The sequence below is a fragment of the Bombus pyrosoma genome, linkage group LG13 (assembly GCF_014825855.1).
Source record: "Bombus pyrosoma isolate SC7728 linkage group LG13, ASM1482585v1, whole genome shotgun sequence".
NCBI classification, from domain to species: Eukaryota; Metazoa; Arthropoda; class Insecta; order Hymenoptera; family Apidae; genus Bombus; species Bombus pyrosoma.
The window spans coordinates 10,915,820-10,935,137 of NC_057782.1; the positions used below are offsets into that span (position 1 = coordinate 10,915,820).

Genomic DNA, 19,318 nt, shown 5'->3' on the forward strand with positions numbered 1-19,318 from the left:
GGACGTTAGAGGACGCATCAACCTTGAACTTCTCTCGTTACATACATCCAGTGATGAATCGTTTATCTTCGATCTTGGATATTGGATAGAGACCTTTCTTATCTTTATTTACCGGTTGGTGGTGGTGGTGGTGGTGGTGGTGGTGGTGATGTCCATAGGAGCGCGGGGGATAATCCGACGTATCGGTGTCGGAGGAATTGCTTTTCTGCTGGAATTAATTTGAAACAGTATGGTCGAATTAAATAATAAAAAAGGTATAGCTATATTTATAGCGGATACATAGTTACATTTTTCACGACTATCGGAGAACGGAAGATTACTAAAAAAAATAGTACAAAAATTTACGCTATTTTATAAACGTGTATGTTCTTCTAAAGAATATAGAACACAAAATTTCACCGGTGGTATTTTATTATTTTGTTGCAAAATATAAACAAACATGGTATACACAATAGGAAGCGTATTTCTTTCGACTTATCCGACAGTAAGTTATTTCGGACTAATGGAAGACATTGTTCGTTACAATAGTATCAGAAAATATCTAGTATTAGAAACTCATCTTTTTTAAAAAAAAAAAAAGAAATGTCGTTTGTTTATAAAATTTCGTACGGAGTATACAGAAAGATTTCCAACTGTAACGCTTTGTATCACTGTAATCAAGGAACATTTATTTTATTGCATGGTTGGCATAGCCGTCGAGGAAGCGATATCACCAGCGTCTCCGGATCTCCACAGCTGCGTTATCGTTTTTACTTGCGTGTGGAAATTTATACCCTAGAAAAATGTGACGCGTTCATTCGAAAAATATCTTCGAAATTTATAGAGAAAGTACGATAGTTTGTGTGATGTTACTTACGTGCTTCCCGTAAAAATGACTATCGCCTAAGAAAGATCCCTTATTTCCGGTGAAACTAAACATGGGCAATGGCACTGGAATAGGAACGTTTACGCCAACCTGACCAGCCTCTATTCTATTTACAAATGCTCTAGCCGTTGCACCGTTTGACGTAAACACAGCAGTTCCATTTCCGTAAGGACATTTGTTAATAATGTCGATAGCTTCGTCCAAAGTATCAGCGAAAATACACGAAAGAACAGGCCCAAAGATTTCCTCCGTGTAACATTGCATCGAGGTCTGAAACGTATTATACGATCTAACATAAATCAAAGCACTTAAAGCGCCGCGATCGATAACGCACAGGAATTACGAGGAAGCTACCGCGATCTAAATTATACGCAATTTTAAATTATCGTATGAAACGTGACATGAAAATCGATAGCCTTTTAAGAAAAGTTTGTTTCTCTCTTTCTACATCGATCGATGGTAACCTTACGGTAGCACGAATTTCCTGCATCATCATCATCGAAGGCATCGATTGTCATTCGCGTTTTCATAACACGATTATTATATATCATAGGTGTAGCACCTTCACGTTTGTCAATACGGTTGGTCCAACGAAATTTCCCTTTTCGAAACCACTGACAACGAGACCTCTGCCGTCGAGAGCCAACGTGGCACCATCTTTCACCCCTGTCTCGATCAGATCGCATATCCTCTTCTTAGATCGCGGAGATATAACTGGGCCGAGATCGGTTCCAGGTACGTGTCCCGCATTCACCTTCAATTTCTTCGCGGCTTCCACCAATTCTGTCACCCAATCCTTCGATTTACCCACGAATATTGCCACAGAAAGCGCCATGCATCGTTGGCCGGCAGCCCCGAAAGCAGCACCCACGATTTGAGAAAGAGTTTTATTCTTATTCGCATCTGGCAGCACCACGCAATGATTCTTCGCACCCATGTTGCACTGCACGCGTTTTCCATGCGCGCTGCTCTGCCTGTAAATGTATTTTCCCTGTAAAATCAGACATACTTATCGTACACGCATAGTTTTAGTTTCAAACGGTTTCTTAGAAATTAGACACGTGGATTTGTCGAGATCGTTCGTTCGGTATCGTTTCGTGTATTTACGAGTTCTTCGATTATTTTCTTCTTAATGAAAGAATATAATATGAATGAAATATAAATGGGAGAGGAAGAGTAATAGATTAATTTCGATTCGCTCGCAAAATGCATGGAATATGGTTGTCAGTTATTACGATTTGATATTATCGATGGCGTATAGAATCAACAATTTTACATAGAAGGAACGTTATCCCGCTGCAACGAACGCTCACAAAGCAACGATCGATAGCAACGTACCGCTTGATCAGAACCGACGAAAGAAACTGCCTTGATATCAGGATGCTCGCAGATGAAATCGACAGCGGCGTGTTGACCGTGGATAACGTTCAACAATCCTGGTGGAGCACCGGCTCTGGTGAATAGATCAGCCAGGATCATCGAAGCTCCTGGTACACGCTCGGACGGTTTGAGAATCGTGGCGTTTCCACAGGCGACCGAGACCGGAAACGACCAAAGAGGTATCATCGCGGGAAAATTGAACGGACAGATGGAGGCAGTTACGCCAAGGGGAACTTTGTAGGAAATTATGTCCATATCTGTGGCGATGTTTGGCGTGCTCTCGCCCATTTGCAGGCAAGGAATTGCGGTACACGCGTCGACGACCTCTGTAACATAAATCAACACCAGGCGTATGATCTGTCGCTTGTACGATGATGCGATTACGTTTATGGGGCGGGCAGGACACACGGAATGTAGTTACGATAGATTGCTCCGTCCGCGTATGCGTGTATGCGTATTGATCGAAAATTTCAGAACGAATTTACATCGTTCGCATATACCAGCGTGTAGCCAGTTTGATAAAAGATCGATGACTCTCCAATATCTTCGCTATCGAGATAGATTGAAATATTTACCAGGACTATGATATAATACATTTTTCAAGAATACTCACGAAGTCCTCGAAGAACGTCGCCTTCAGCATCAGCCATTGTTTTCCCATTTTCCTTTACCATGTTCTCCGCGATTTCTTTCTAGGGAAGATATCGATATTTCTATTATAAATATTATTCTACGTATAAATATCTCTCGTATAAATATGAAAAAATATCGGAGGAACGCGTTAAATTCTGATTTGTAATAATTTATAGGATCTTGGCCAACCCGTTTGTTCGCGCCTACGAAATAATGTTGAAATACGAATAAACTTACCGAATGTTCGCGTATGAGAGTTTGATATTTAAGCATCAGCGTTTGTCTAGTTAGTACACTGGTATTCTTCCATTTCTCGTACGCTTCCTTCGCACTTTTCACGGCTGTCTCCATTTCCTCTTTCGTGCAGTTTGGCGTGCGACATAACAGCTCGTTCGTTGCTGGATCATGAACGTCGGTGAACTCTGTGGCCTTCGATTCTAAAACAGATCGAAACCTCCTTACGACTCGATCAAGCAAAATAATATCGATTTATGGACATTTAATTTTAGATCTTTCCAAGTGTAGCACGTTGAGAAATTTTACGAAAAGAAGAATATGCACCGCTTCTGAAATAGATGTGACGCGTTTTTTTGGAACTTTTCCCATGCCACTTTTACTCGAAGCATAATTATTCCATTTAACTTTGATGCCTTCTTTATAATCGGTGCTATTTATGTCATTCGTAAACGTTCCTCGTTAAAGCAATTCTTAGAATCGAGTTCGCCTCGGAATATAGCGCCTTTTCTGTACAGTTTCAACGAGTGCTCCAGCGGTATTCATGGACCACGAGCTTCGATTAAATGCCTTTAGAAGCACGCTTTAAATATTCATAACGAGCTGTATCGTACGAAAAAATAGGTTCAAGAGCGCTTCGAAGATCAAGTATCTGTTTCATCAAGATTGCACGTCTCGATCTCGATAATGCCAGTCTTAGCTGTCTTACTTTCTGCCAATTGAATCATGAATGAATCAATTCAACCAAGTAAACACGCGTTTCGGTGCTTCAACGGATGCATTAAATACGGCTAAGTAACGTTATTTCCTATTGAACTTGTAATCTCAAAATGTCTATTCAATCGGGATTTAATACTCTTGCGTTTTTCTTATAATCCGTAGACCTCTTACTCTTAGACTAAGAACTTTTTCTTTCGTATAACTCTGAAAAATTTGGAACGACACTGAGATACAACATTCGTGAAAATCGGTACGTAAATTTTTAATACCATAAAATAATTACCTACGAATTGGCCATCAATGTACATCTTAACCGTTGGTACGCTACTGCTGTAAGTCCTTGCGACAAATTGCGCCTAAAAGATCATTCGGTTAATGTTAAACAACCCTTGTTTCGATATTACGTTATTCGGTCAAATTCTACGACAATAAGTCCACATATGTTTCCAAAAAAAACAGTTTCGCTACAGAAATTAAGTATTATAATAAGGTATTGGAATTGTTGAAAATGATTTTCAATTGTAAAGTATTTAAATTCATGACCTTTGCTTCTCATATCATTTACAATTACAATCGTTTGAAATTATAATGCAGCAGTTAAATAAGATAGAGGAAATGATAAATATTGAACTAAAATATTTAGAATGGAAATACGCTGACTTCACGTTCGATGTTTCCGCGGGAAAGAATGATAAAACAAAAAAAATAATTCCACTCGTTTTTTTCTTTTCTTAATTTTTAAACGTATAGATATGATAAATTTCAAAGATTATACATTTAGGATCGTCTCTTTTAGATTGCAACTTTTGCCACTCTTCGTCACGTAGAAATAGTAAGGAATGATAGGAAGAAAAAAAAGCAAAGGAGAATACATTCCTGTAATTTCATATCAGTTGATAATCGATGATCTTTTGACGAAAAAACGACAGAAGTTATAAAACGCTGTAACACTTTTCGCGTAGCCTGTACTTGTATTTCATATCAACCCTATTCGAATCAGCGAATCGTGAACGAGCGAATCAACGTTAGTCCACTAAAGTAAAGTAATCTCGAGTCCCTGATCGATAGCCTAATTCTATCTGTCAGATAACGTGCAAACGTATCACTTCCACGGAGACCCGTATGTTTCTTGCTCGAAAAAGCTTAAACACAGCATCGGAATAAATTCATCCAATTGGCCTGCTTCTCCGAGCGAGCATGACCTCGATAAGAAACGAAATCCATCGGGAGCAATTGTTTGCTCCACACGCGATAAGAGTCGCTTTGACACGGTACTCTTCTCACAGACAAATCGATTCGTTCTCAGTTACGTAAAGTATGCAAACTCTATTACACTAGATCGATAGTTGTATCGCTCTTGACTAGCGTTATTAGACCCGGTGATTCTAGTCATCGTAATCCAAGTCAATCGCAGCGAAGACGCGTATAGTCCCTTTTCAACGACATCAACTTTGTGTAAGAGTATTACAGAACGATGCGAGTATACCGACAAAATTTTTAATCCAAGTAATTTTTGATCGAAGAGATGACTTGTTAAAGTGTTAACTAACATATAAATCAAAAATTTGTATTTCACGTAACATTTTGTGTAAGGAAATATTGGTATCATTTAATGATGAGGCAACGCATATACCGATAACATCTACGAATAACAGTACATAGTAGGGATAATAACGTAACATGATCGCTGTTTACAAAAATAATACAAGACGATGTAAAGTATGTGTGATTCACGATAGGAATGGATATATCGCGATGAATTATGGTACTTTTACTATATAAATGACGTATGTACAGTTGAATATTTACAGCGATAATATGTTTGTTGATAACACGCGGCATTATCACGAGAAGAAAATTCCACGATAGTTTGAAATTCTTCGTCTAACCGAATATTCTGGAGTATTCCATCAATGTTTGAGTTATACTAATGGAAACTTGTTAAATATATACACATACTTAACGTCTTAATATTTATCATTTAATCGTTTTATAATATATAAGAAGAATTGAACGTAATACAGATAGACATAAACCTAGTTAAATAAGTTTACAATTTTCCACGTCGCTACATTCTGAGAATAACATTTTATTTTCTCCTGAAACAATTTAACCAGATATAACTGTATATTCGCTTTAAACGTCGTAACATAAACCAAATAAAATTTAAACGCAGAATATGTTTATCCGCATTGTGTGTCGCTTTTTAGCATCGAATCGAAAATTGTAGTAAACATTTATTCGTTTTTATAACATGAAATATATCGAACTAAAACTTTCTAACAAGATACGTCGGTAATAAGGTGTAAAAGTCGAAGCGAAAATATTATAAATGCTAAACGTACCTCGCACTTAACGATTCTCGCGAGGAACGCCATAGCGGTAGAGCAGGTTCGTTGTTGTCTGTACTAGAACTGCTTGATTCAGTGAAAAAATGGCCTTGCCTACGGTGGTACCAGCGACCGTACGTTTTCATCGAGGTTAATCGCGTCTGTTTACAACGTTCTTCAGGCTCGATGTTTTTAGCACCGTCCTCGTCCGAACTGGTTCGGCGATCTCCGAAGAATTTACGAAGATAGCCGAACGAATAGCGTAAGCGTCGCTATTGATTCGAAGTTTATTAATTGATAAAACAACGAACGCTGCGACCAATGTTTCGATACTCGTTTGGAACAACGTTGCAAGAACGTTATATTCGTGCTTGACAAACGTATAGAACATTGTAAAGATTTTACTAGCGAGCCAATGTGTCATAATGGCGCGAAATTTAAAAAATCCGTAACCTGCTGCCCCTTTTAAATTTCCCACGGAAGCGAACGTGATACGATAACGAATAGGTCGATAAGGAGGGAAATTTGAATTGGAATTATCAGCGGTTGGAAATGCCGAAACATGTGTTGTTTGAAAATTTTAGATGCCACTACTCGATAGTAATATCGCTCGCAAAATATTCATCGAATCTTTTGAAGCCTTTTATTCGAGATGTTCATGAATGTCGAATATTATAGCCCTTTTATTATCACGTTTACAAGAAATTAAGACATTGCAAGACGCTGAAACAATTGGTGGAAAAATGAACATCTTGTTAGAAATATCGAACACGACACGAGACAGTCGCTCTTATTAATTTACGATCGTCGGAATAATGGTATCTGATGTGCAAAAAATGGTACGAGGAACAGGAGAAAGCAAGAATGTTGGTAATCGTTAGGTGGCCCAAGGCATGCGTAACAACTAACCGACCGATTACACGGAAGTCGATTGGCAAACAATCGTTAGAGCCGATAGACAGGTTCTGGTTGCTTATTGAAGTCTCGTGCGTCGGTTCGTTTTATATGTATGTGCGTACTTTATCCGCCTCCGAAAGCAGTCTATCGATATAGTATCGTGATTATGTATGGCGAAGAAAGTGAAACGCGATGGAAATTCAGCCGAATAAGGTGAACAAAACGTGCGCCACATTACTTATTAGCGATAACTATCGACATGGCGCTAGAAAATAATATTACAGGTGAGATTAAAATATGAGAGAAAATTGCTCCTGATATGTGTACAGAAATACAACGAGCATTAGAACATAGTTTCTTAAGATGCTAATAAATTTCAACGAATATTGCTAAAGTTGAAGTAAGAGCTTTCGTTGCCTATATCGGTAAATTAATTACAACTGTAATTAGCAAGCGAGCGATCTGTTGTTTCTAACAGATTAAAGTTAATTGCTATTTAATCTTTCATTAAGGAATCTCATTAAACCCGTTCGCGTAATCTGTAAAATTTCCCATCGATTGAAAAACTTGTCGTAATTAAACATGATTTTAGATTCAATTTCATAATCGCCAACGTATTCTTTAAATTAAACTAAAGTAAGCTTGAATATCGAGAAGCAAAAGTTACGTTACGTTCGCGATGGAAATGAATATGTTATGGGAAAACGATGTTGGGAAACGAGTTTGACTCGGTGAAAGTAAAACAGTGTCGTTAGCGAAAATTTCATTCAAACAGTTTCGCAATATCATCGGATACTTTTAATTATTGTAATTTTATACAAAACACACAATTACGACAAAATTCATTACGTAAAATCCACTCCGAAGCTCGTAAATATGTATTACTCGATAACGGAATAAAATGACAAGCTAATGGATTCTGATTAGTTGGTTAAAAATAAAATATTCAACTATGCGATTATAAATTCTGCTTTCTTTCTAAAGAGAATTCAATAATAACTTACAATTCAATCTAGAACTGTGCCAACGAAGAAGTATAGGAAGGAAAAACTATAACCAGCTTATAAACCAGCGACAAATAAAAAGGCTACTCTTTTCTCGTCTCGGGTTTTCAACAACGATAATTCTCTCGTAGCCACCGATAAACGTTGGACAGTGTTTGAAGAAGTGAAACCTCGAAACTAGTCGAAAGTAGCTAACCTCGTGCCATCCGTCCCGAGCGGTGGAATAGAAGTGAAAACGGAACGAAGTACGCTTCTTGTAAACAGTACTCGTCGTATTAAGCCGCGTGTGTGACATAACGGCGACACGATTGTGTTCGACGCTAATCAACGTACGTGCGTCAATGTTTACGCGTTCGTCATTACTTTCTCGTTCGAAGGAAACTCGAACGACCTGCGATAAAGGGAAACAAAGTTCGTGCCAAGTTCTTTGGCATCGCTATCGATTTGCACTCTCGATAAAAAGAGCAAACCGACTTTCTGCGCTTAGAAGTTTGGAATCGTTACTAATGTTCATAGTTTACGAATCGTCGTTATCTCGTCTTTAGCAAGCTACGAGCTGATCGAAACGAGGCATTCGACGAGTATGATCTATCGGTCGGCTAAACACCATGTTTTAATGCTGATATTTACTCGAATTTCTACTTTACCGAATAAAATCAACAAATGATATTCTACGACGTTTACATGCGCAACGAGAGTTTCTTGAGCGTTGTGCAAAGATTATGTTATCGTCTTGGCAGGGGATATCGTAACGTGTTTTGTAACTTGTCGCTTGGCGTGCTGAATATTAAAACTCACTTTACGATGCTCGCTGAGAAGTCGCTAAAGAAAATTAAGTAACATCCTTACCATTTACGAACGTTCCTTGACGAAATCGGGGATCAATCGTGAAAACAACTTGTACGAATATCATGCTGGATGCTAAATGTTAAACTTCCAACAAATTTCTTTACGTAAAGAAAAAAAGAAAATTAAGAAAATGATTGCTCGAAACGTTATAACCTATTGATATTTCGAATATTATTGTCCACTCTTTCTTAATATAATTAATTTCATTAATATAATTTTTCATTCATCCACGTGTCACGCATTTGAAAGCGCGAATTAAACGATATTTCGTTCGATCCTAACCTACAGATTTCCGAGAGATTTCGGCTGAACAATTTCGTGTTTCACATTCCCACATGGAGGGACCACTCTTGGTTAAACAGAACGGATCCTTCAACATTGTGCAGCATGATTCATGGCCGGGACAATTCCGTAAGGAGATATTTGTGAAAGTTCGTCACCTACCTAGACACAGTAGAAAGTTCATTTCTTTTTTTATCGGGCCAGTTAAAAAACATCACTTATATAGTACATATTTGTCGAAAAGGGCACTTCTACTCGATGAAAGTGACACGAGATACCTGAACGTATGGACCTTCGAAGCGTGATTTGGAAATACACGTGACTCATCAGAATGGAACACGCGCGATGTATAGAAAATTTCTTCTTCTTCTTCTTATTGCAGTCAATATTTAACGATAGGAGAAAATTTGATCGATGGTATTTGTCAGGTTGAAACTTTGGACAACGATACTTTATGTATCTGGTAATTCTTCTCCGTTCTGCAATCTCCTCGTGCAAGCTTCCATCGTGAACCTACCGATGGTAAGGCTATCGATGGACGAGCAACATTTTAACAATAAAAATTCGGAGATTCGAGGCGCACGTGCTTAGCCACGAAGAGTCATAAGCGAGGCACGGGCAGAGCGCGTGCGACAATTCTCGCGTAATACCGGCTTAATATTCAGCGCAACGGAACGGCCCGATTACGAAACTGCGCCGCAAAACACCTGGTAATTCGATAATGATGTACGTGGCTGCGTGCAATGCTACGGGACGACACGCGGCGTCGAACCATTTCGAAATTGGAACCGAACGACTCTCGACGTCCGTGCACTCGTTTCCCAATTGCATCGAGTCTCGACGCTCCGTCGATCCTTCCTCCGTCGCGAATCAGCTGCAAACAAACATTTTTCCATTTTGAATCAATGATCGCCCGTTTGAATATGGACTTTCTCGTTGCCGGTTTGACTTGTTACCGAATGGTTAATAAAACGAAACGACTGGCTGCGGGGCTGATGCGCGAAGCAAGTTTCTAAACGACACTGAATATTAAAATTCTCTTTATTAAAGTACTACAAACTAGCAACGAATCTTAACTTTATGTATATTTTTCAATTTATTATCAACCTATTATCTGATCGATACGGACGAGTGGCAAGATGAATTATACATATTTAGCATTCACTTTGTGCCAAAATAATTCGTAAAATATTTTCGTCTAATTTTATACAAGGCTGATCTTCAAGGCTGTAGTTTGGTGATTTCAACACTAACGAAATTCTCTTCACACGCTTCAGATATGTTTCTCATCCTATTATTTCGTCACTGAAATTTCTACCTTCGAAACATGCAAATCACCGAAGAAGCACTTACCGACATTGGCAGCGTATCGAAGCGAAATTTCTATTGTACTTGTAACAAACGAGTAGGCACGCGTAATCTTATTCTGGAAATACGAAACCGATTAATCCAATGGAATACAACTTATAGAAGAATAGAATCTACAAATGACACTCTTATTACGGATATTGGAGGATTTGTTACCAACGAGAGGCAGGCATTCCTTTCTTTAAGAAAGGAAGCCAAGAAATTATTTATTCAAGTGCATTAGATATTTCGAAAGAGTCGTAATCCGTAATTAAACGTTCGATATACGTGATTAACAACCGGCATAGTTTCACACGCAACGATCGCGGACTCTTCCAATCATTCAAACGATTAATCTTTAAAATTGATCTCGAAGGACGAATCATTCTAAATATATCTATATTGAAATTTACAAACGACGCACTTTCTAGCATGATATTTCCTAAAACCTGTTTCGCTATTAAAAATTAACGTGTCTTTTTAACGACAAGCGTTCGTTGGCTACGTATTAACAGCGTTTTCCATATTTTACGATCGATTCCAAAATCATAAAACTTATCTTTTACTAGCCAAAATGCTACCAACGGAATATCTTTGAATAAAATAGCAAAATGTGTATTTTCGTACACTCGCGAAACATGTGGTGTTTATAATTTCTATGCGCGGGTACTTTCCTTCGAAACACGCAGCCAACTGTTAAGCAAATAAATAGATAAAACCTTAAATATGTAGATACTGGTGGATGAATGAACGAATGGGTAGATGAAATTGACAATGTCGGAGAAGTGGGTAAATGAACAGCTAAACAAACGTGTACACAAGACGATATGGCAAGCAAGGAGAAGATTCCTGAAGCGAGAGAATGGAATATTTAAATAAATGAACGATGGCTTAAAAAGTACAAATTTTTAATGCCGTGACACCATTTCAGCGACTTCTTTTACCAATTAAACGCGTTTGTTTCGTTTCTGTGACGTTTTACGAGATATTCGAACAAACGGCATCGTAATTCTACGGTAAAGAATCGTGCAAATATTATTTCATTCGGAAAAGCGTCCAACGACTGATATCCGTAATTGCTTGGACGCGATGGGATTTCCAAACTCCATTAAGATTCTAATTTCAAGAGTAACGTGGCAAGAATAAACGGCGAATGCGCAACAATGCTCAAAATTCCCTTACGATTCGACAGACGCGATTTCCAGCGAGTAACTATGCAACGTTTACAATTACCTAGATGGAAAAGTCGGGATTCTCTGCTGACATGGAAAATGTATTCGCAGCGCTCAGTGGACGAGTTTACACGAGCCACGGAAGATTCCCAAGATTCTTGGCGATCGGCCAAAGACAATGAGAGGTAAAAGTCGCTCATTCCCTCGGCAGCATCATCGTAGAGACCGAGAATTCGCAAATCGGGAGCCACGATTGCTCGTTTTGTTTTGGCTGCGTTTAGACCTGGCTCCGCTTCACTCGCATATAATTCTACGGCCGATCGTTTCAAATAAAATAATTTCCTTACGGACAACAGGCCTCTGCATTTAGACCAGCGGGCCGAGGGTTTTCCTCCTGCGTGTACTGGTGCGCACGCGGGAATCATCTTCGCCATTTTTCTTTTATTCGGAGCATCCTTAATTCGGACCTGGCTTCGTGTCGTCAATTTGCCTCTACGATTCGAACGTTTCGCATTTCGAAATATTACATCTAAAATTGCCCGACTGCTACATTTACACATACGCTATATATATTATACGCTTAAGACGCGTGTAAAGAAAATTAAAATACTCCAAGAGAATTAGAATTTGCTAATCATACAGGTTTTAGTTGTAATTCGTTTTGTTTTTCTGGCTGGTGTATCCGAAGCGTAAACATCTTGTTTTATCGCCGAGAACGTTGATAAAATTTCAAGTTACAACAATATCGTAATAATTACGAGCGATAACTGTTTCAACACTCGGCTATATTTAATACGTAGAAACGATTATAGAAATTGCGTAAACGTATCTTTCGCATTGACGCTTTCCAATTGCTATTCAACGTTTCCAAGGTAGAATTTAAATTTATATCAAAAGTATTATAATTACATCGTCACCGTACAACGTTATTACATCGATCACAACTTGTCGATATCTCAAGCGTTTACGCGATAGAAGAAATTAATTCTCAACGTCGTAGCGATGATTTAAGGTTACAATACAATTTAACGTGGAAATCTCAATAATTTTTCGGTTCTATTTTTCCGACTCTGTAAAAGAGATTCTAATTTACGTCAATAATTTAACATTATACCGATTATTATGTTACGTTAAGATTTCTTTGTTCCTTTCTATCGTACTCTGCTCTATAATATACGTTGTATTACATTATTGTACGAATAAGTTACGTCTACTGTGTCCAAAAAATGGACAGTACCCAACATTGTCTTTTGATTCGTCCGCATTTCAAGCAGAAGATACTGTGAAACACTTAGAGTGACTCGGTGAATTCTGTGGAAGCCGAGACGGATTGTGATAATTTCCTTTCCAATTAAAGATGGAAGTAGGAAAATGTATACCAGAATAGGAAAAGATAGAACGAGGTAACTAGAATGATGCAACTTGTGCCTTTTGCTCGTACATTTAATTTACAGTTTTTATGAAACAGAACGATATTTTTCTATTGAAAAAGTATATTTACGAGACATGCTAAATTCCGAGTCGCCAATCCACTTCGTTATTACAGGTTTATACGCGCGTGATTTCATCAAGTAGCTGTATGCAGAACAATAAGGGAAAACAACTTATTGCGTAAGCTAGAGTAGCAGTTTCATTTAAAAATATAATTGCGTCGGCAAGCTAGTTCTTATTAAGTCACTCGGTGATTCGCTGTACATTCTTGTTAAACTTTCTCTATCGTGCTTTCGAAAGAAATTTCAGTCTAATTCTACCGTAGAAACGATCCTTTTCCTAGAAAACAGCTACGATCGCATCCACGCGGACTAAGAAAAAAGAAAATACGAGAGAGAGAGAGAGAGAGAGAGAGAGAGAGAGAGAGAGAGAAAAGGAAAACGCGCAACAGTGGAAACACTGCAGCAAAAACCACAGGGACAAAGGGTGAATTAAATCCGCTTTACGAGCGGGGTCAGCCAGACCCCGGAAGAGCGTGTAAGCGGTGGGGATTAAGGCGAGGCCATGCCAGGCGACATAGCCAACATAATAAAAGTCAGTCCCCGCGTTCGATCGTTCGACGTGGCCGGGGACGTTTCTTGATCGTTCTCCAAAAGGTATCGGTCGTGAGGCGGCACCACGAGCCCGCGTTCCAACCTCTCCTCTCCCCATTTTGACCTTGGCCAGCTGGTTTCCCTGTTCCGCATTCTAAAAATATTTACCGCGCGTGGATAGCTAATCGCGATAAACAGCGATTCGTCGACTCGCCGATCCTCTTTTGTCCTTTTCCGCCACTTGCGCATATTACAACCGTCCAGCTGTTCAATCGTCTTTGAACGATCGGAATGGTTCCTCCTCCGTTCGGGCGATACTTAAAATTTCCTCTAGAGAAGAAGACATTTTGTTCATAACGCTCTATATAAAACGCAGATTCCAAATTTCCGAAATTTCCACTCGTCTCGAAGCTCATCGATTTACGTACGCGATTTCGTTTACGAGAAAGAGAAAATTTGTCTAGTTTTGAGAAACTAGGCAATCGCGTTAAGAAACCAAGATAATCTGTGCGTTCTAAAAAATTATGATCGTTCGTTTTCTCGATTAGAAACGCAAGATATAACAACTGTTTCGCCGGACACGCCACACACTTTTTTTTCTCCATGTTTCCGCGTCATCCTTTCGATCTCTCGATTATCGAGCTCGAGTCTGCGAATCGGTGCACGATTATTTACACATGCGATAAAATTATAAATAAATAGAACGATGAAAGTGTTACGATTATGACGAAACGAAGCGACTTCTTGAAATTCACTGACTCACATCATTCGGCCCTGCACTCACGCGGTAATACGATTGCAATATCGTGCGCTCGCACGGCAACTGTAATAATTAGTCCGTGGATGTTTATGCAGATACGATATATCGAAATATGCAAAATATATGCGAGATAACGTATAAACATACGTACGCAGAAAATACGCAATACGATACACAACATTCCACTATTCCAATACTTTCACGAAAAGGAGGAAGGGATTCGTTCGATTCCTAAATCCTCTTTATTCGTGTACCTTGCATAAAAACATGCGATTTCGGACGATAGTAACACGTAGTAGCCATTTTTGATTCAGTCGGTCTATTTTTCTTTGCATCGGAGGAAATGGATAATGGCGACGTTTAAATCTCCTCGCTAGGGAAGAGGCGAGTCTCGCTTGATCGTAACGGTAAAGGACGCAGATGCGTTATTCGCGAAGCAATCTAATAATCGATCGGATATCGTTTTATCAGATAGAGTAACGAAATTCTATCTCGTTTCAGTCTATGGAAATCAAAGAGAATTCCTTTTCCAACCACGGCCTGCCACCCAGTTTCTGCTTTCAGTGGAACACAACCAGTTACGACGTCTCGTTTCGTGGCTGTAACCACGTAAACACGAGTAGCAATCCTGTCTCGTCGACATAAACGTCGCTCGACTTTCGCGAACTGCAAACGTGTCTTCTGCTGCACCGACGAGATTACATTGAAAGTCGCTCCGTAAGCGGTAAGTGGCCACTTTCAATTGTAACGGCAGAAATCTCGCGCAACTTTCCATTTTAATCCGGCATATTGTTCGGAAGGAGCTTCTTGCCTTCTCGCGTCTTCCACCTCGCTTCGAACAATCTACGATAATCCAGTGGTTGCCAAATTTATCAGGCTCCGCAACCACCGCTCCGCTCCACCCTCCACCAGATCTATCAAGATAGTAATAAATCCGATACTTTCGTTTCATCTAAATGTTCGAAATATCGATAACAGATTTTTATTTTTCAACGACATACCTTTTCGACCTCAAGTTTGTCTCTAAAATTTAAATTCGAGAGAACAAGGTTGATCGATCGATGGAGGAAATTATTTCCACTAAATCTACATAATTTCCACGCATAATCGAGAAATCAAGGAGAAGAAATTCGAAGAAAGTACGCGTGGCTATAATTTTATTTGAGAAAACGACGTTTCATTTCTACCTCAACCCAATAGTATCGGCTTTCAAGACAAACCGTATCGAGGTTGTCTTGAAATCCGATATCGCTTGTTATACTTGATAGATCACGTGTGTCAACACGGTATAGCGCAAAACACCGGTAAACACGGCATGCCAAATGCAATTTTCTCAATGTTACAAAATGGGAAATAACGGTTCGTTTCGTTTCAGCGATAGTAGAATTTCTTAATGGCGGTTAATTCGTAAATCTGGTAATTCCATTACACCAAATCGATCGATGAATACGCGATGTGGTGGCCGGTATTAGAATAAAGCACTCGAGCTATCATGCGATACAATAGACGTTCATGTGCCTCTATAGGAAAATAGGTCGGCATAATAACGATTAGCAAAACTTGTTACCTTGTTACCTTGTAATACCATCAACGCCGCAACTCCACCAATTCGTTATTATTAAATATATTCGCTTTGCTGTATTTTACTCTCCTTTGAATCACCAAGTAAAGACAAATTACTCGACTCGCGTATACTATGTATATTAAAAAAAACGGTATAGAATTTAACGGTAAATTTGCATCGAAAGAAACAAACGATTTCGTCGATTTTCATCATCGGAGCAACTCTTTAAATCTCGTTGCAAAACGATCGTATACATAAATGATACTGTATAACCAACGAATCGGTTCGAGCAAACTGTACGATATCGGTCGATTTTCCGACGGGTGCGATAATGGAAGTAGCATCGGCTGTGACGATAATTGCTTAATTAGCAGCTCGTTGCCGCGCTTCTGCCTCTCCCGGTCGTCCAATTAAACTCTATCCCGAACTTTAATCGGTTGGATGCTCGGCTCTTTGTACAAAGTCCCATTCTAAAAACGCTCATTCTAAAAACTGGTAACCGTCCAGTTAAGCTTGTAAACGTCACCCCGACGATAGTTGAACCGAACAACGGAGGGAGCACCAGTTTCCGCTTCGATGTACGACCTTAATTGTTCCTTATAATCGCGCGGTGAATTTAATTGTTTAATTAATTCGTTGTTCCGATGTCAGCCGCGTGTTCAAATGCTTGCACAGCGTTTCTTTTGATCCCTCTTGACCTCGCACGTCAACCCTCGATACGATCGTTTCGACTCTTGTATTTTTCGACCTCGATAACGTCCTACTCTCGTACTAGCCGCGATTGGCCGATTACCAACCATTATCGATCGATAATCAATTCGGAATGTCTTGTTTCGTCAACGGACGAACCAGGTTAAGCGTAGGAAAATATACGCCATTGCCGATCATGCCGATAGATGTTGCTGCGAAATATCATAAAATAAAGTCAAAGTCACATATCGCGATACGTGTTAACGTATAATAGTAATTACATGGTGAGCTTAACGCGTCGTTCGTAAGACTCGTTGAAGAAAGAAAAGACTCGTTAAAGAAACGCGAGCGACGGTGATACCGATAATAAGTTTATTCGCGGCAGTAATTCGACGTAGAATCGTAAAACGTGGAAAATCCGTAACATCGAAAAATTGGTTCGGTAGAGAGCGGAGAGTTCGCGCGAGGCTCCGGCAATGGGCACACTTGAAAATAGAATCGAGTACGAGTGCTTGAAACTCTTCAAGGCCTCGGGCAGGAGGCCGAGAAGAGGCCGCCCGATTTTCGTGGCCAGGGCTACGGCATCCGGCATCCGGTTGCTCAATGTTTTTATCGCGCTTGAACGCGTACTTACACACACGACTGTATAAAAGAGCTACGAGCAACGAGGACTTTCGCTTTCGAAAGCTGCGCCACTTATATCGATTGACTTTCTTCTCTTCCGCCGTCGCTGATCGTTCCATCGATCGCGCTCGTTCTACTCCGATTTTACACGGCCTCCTAACGACGAATACAGCGTGACACGTATCTTACGTAACGGTGTCGCTAAGAGACATTTTCGAAAGTATTTTCATGGTTCTATCGCGTCCTTAGACTAGTCGCGCCGCTCGATCGCAAAGATTCGACCGCTTTATCGCGTGACGGAGATCCTCGCGAAGAAGACTCGTAGCGCCGTTTGATCTTTCTTTTCTGAAGAAAACGTATGCCTCGAGATAAATCACGGACAGCGTGGCCGGCCCGTAATAATGAAACGTTATGGAGAGCCGGCTGGAAATGGCAGTGAAGCTGAAGAAGCAACAAGAGAGGATAAAATACGGCCGAACGTCTGCCATTCAGGCTTCAAACCGGCGACTTCAGCTACCAGCCAAGCGAACGTACAATGTTCGCTTGTATTTTCCAGACCTTACCTCGCATACAGACGGATGGAGAACCTACGGACTGTAATTTCCGTTTATTTTCAATGACTTTTCGCGTCCGCGCTGAGTTACTACCGGAAATTACCGTATTCCCGACTTCGGCGCGATTTCCCGCCATGATTTACCGATATTGTTTTAAACCGATATTTTTAACTTTCGCGTTATAAATCTTTCGATGGCATACAAGTTTTTCCTCCTTTCTGTATTATCCAGGGCGCCAATCGGTTAATTCGAACGTTAATCGGAAAAGTACGATCGAAGAGACGAATTTTTCCCAGCAGTGTCTAAACTAACGAAACTCGTCGCGGTAGAGGTTTTAGGCTGGATATAAAACGTCGTTTCCTCGTCTTGTCGAAAATTCAGCAACCACGAAACTCTAACGTTGTGGAATCGAACGACTCCACAACGTGTAACGATTTTACGGCACAGACCAAGAGCGCAGAGATCGTCCGGCGAGACAAATAGAATTCTCGGTGCGTGCAATTACGATGCACGCTGACAGGCTACTCGATCACGTCCGCCGATACATCTTTCGTACTTTGCGCGTGCGTATTTCACGCGCGCCGCGTAATCTCGATAAGGCAATATTTTCAAACGTTCAGAATTATCCGTAAACAATTTGTTCCTTGGAAACTGACAATGACGAATTGTACGGCAAATGGCCAATCCACGTGTAATGGAAGATAATTCTCAAGGAAGACGCCGGCTTTAATACGTTTTGATCAAACAAATAACGTAAAGTATACTTCTCGAGAAATACTTTGTCGCAGAAAGAATACGTTCGTCGATATAAATCGACGATACGGTGAAAAATACGTCGAAAATACTATTCTACCTGTACTTGACACGCGCATATTTTCTCTGTACGTATCACGTTATATGAAAGCACATGGCACTTTATTAGCGAACGACGCTATCAACGTCTCTGCATTTTCTAGCCTGTATCTTCCTCAGACAGACTATGTAGTTCTTTGATTATATTTTATTATTACACGTTTCATTGCTCACACGTAGCATATATATCTAACGTGTTTATTTAACGTCAACCGTCTTAGAATTCAATCGTACGAGAGCGAGAAGCAGGGAAAACGGCGTAACGATTAGGAAACGCGTTCGTTTACATATCAAAAGAATCGAGATCTTCGAATGTGGAAAGAAAGATTATTTATGGAAAATGAAAGGAATAAATTACCATAGTAAAGAGGAATGTCATCTCCGGTTATGGTAGCTTTTAACTGTTGCCCGTGCTCACCGGTCTGCCCACCGTCGTTTGCAACAACTTTCACTCGTTTTACGTTACTGTCCGTATGTGAAATGAAACGTTATTAAATGAAAAATGAACTATAGTATAGTATTTATCTTGGTTATTTG

At 39.8% G+C, this 19,318-nt stretch overlaps 1 protein-coding gene across 7 annotated transcripts; it reads right to left on the bottom strand.

Annotated features, from left to right (window-relative positions):
• Positions 1-56: 56 nt before the first annotated feature.
• Positions 57-8,277, bottom strand: LOC122574444 (probable methylmalonate-semialdehyde dehydrogenase [acylating], mitochondrial). 7 transcript variants are annotated; one of them, XR_006319061.1, is made up of 9 exons: positions 6,178-6,326; positions 4,116-4,188; positions 3,116-3,315; positions 2,859-2,937; positions 2,204-2,571; positions 1,428-1,856; positions 857-1,135; positions 610-774; positions 57-205 (listed from the first exon to the last, which is right to left on the bottom strand). XR_006319061.1 is itself a non-coding variant. In XM_043742065.1 (9 exons), exons 4-9 carry the CDS (start codon positions 3,227-3,229, stop codon positions 673-675), a joined length of 1,371 nt encoding a protein of 456 aa, XP_043598000.1. In that variant the 5' UTR covers positions 3,230-3,315; positions 3,440-4,036; positions 4,116-4,188; positions 6,178-6,257; the 3' UTR covers positions 393-672. The 7 variants fall into 7 exon arrangements, 5 of the variants coding, with proteins under 5 accessions (XP_043598000.1, XP_043597998.1, XP_043597997.1 ...); XR_006319062.1 differs by having other exon boundaries at positions 57-208; XM_043742065.1 differs by lacking the exon at positions 57-205 and adding an exon at positions 3,440-4,036 and having other exon boundaries at positions 393-774; positions 6,178-6,257.
• Positions 8,278-19,318: the final 11,041 nt, after the last annotated feature.

What these genes read in the sequence shown, in the direction of transcription:
- LOC122574444 (XM_043742062.1), bottom strand. Translation starts at nt 6,210, where the DNA reads ATGGCGTTCCTCGCGAGAATCGTTAAGTGCGAG. An exon ending in CGAGAATCGTTAAGTGCGAG is followed by an intron (nt 4,189 to 6,177) that starts GTACGTTTAGCA and finishes ATGATCTTTTAG; the next exon opens with GCGCAATTTGTCGCAAGGAC. An exon ending in CCGTATTGACAAACGTGAAG is followed by an intron (nt 1,136 to 1,427) that starts GTGCTACACCTA and finishes AATACGTTTCAG; the next exon opens with ACCTCGATGCAATGTTACAC.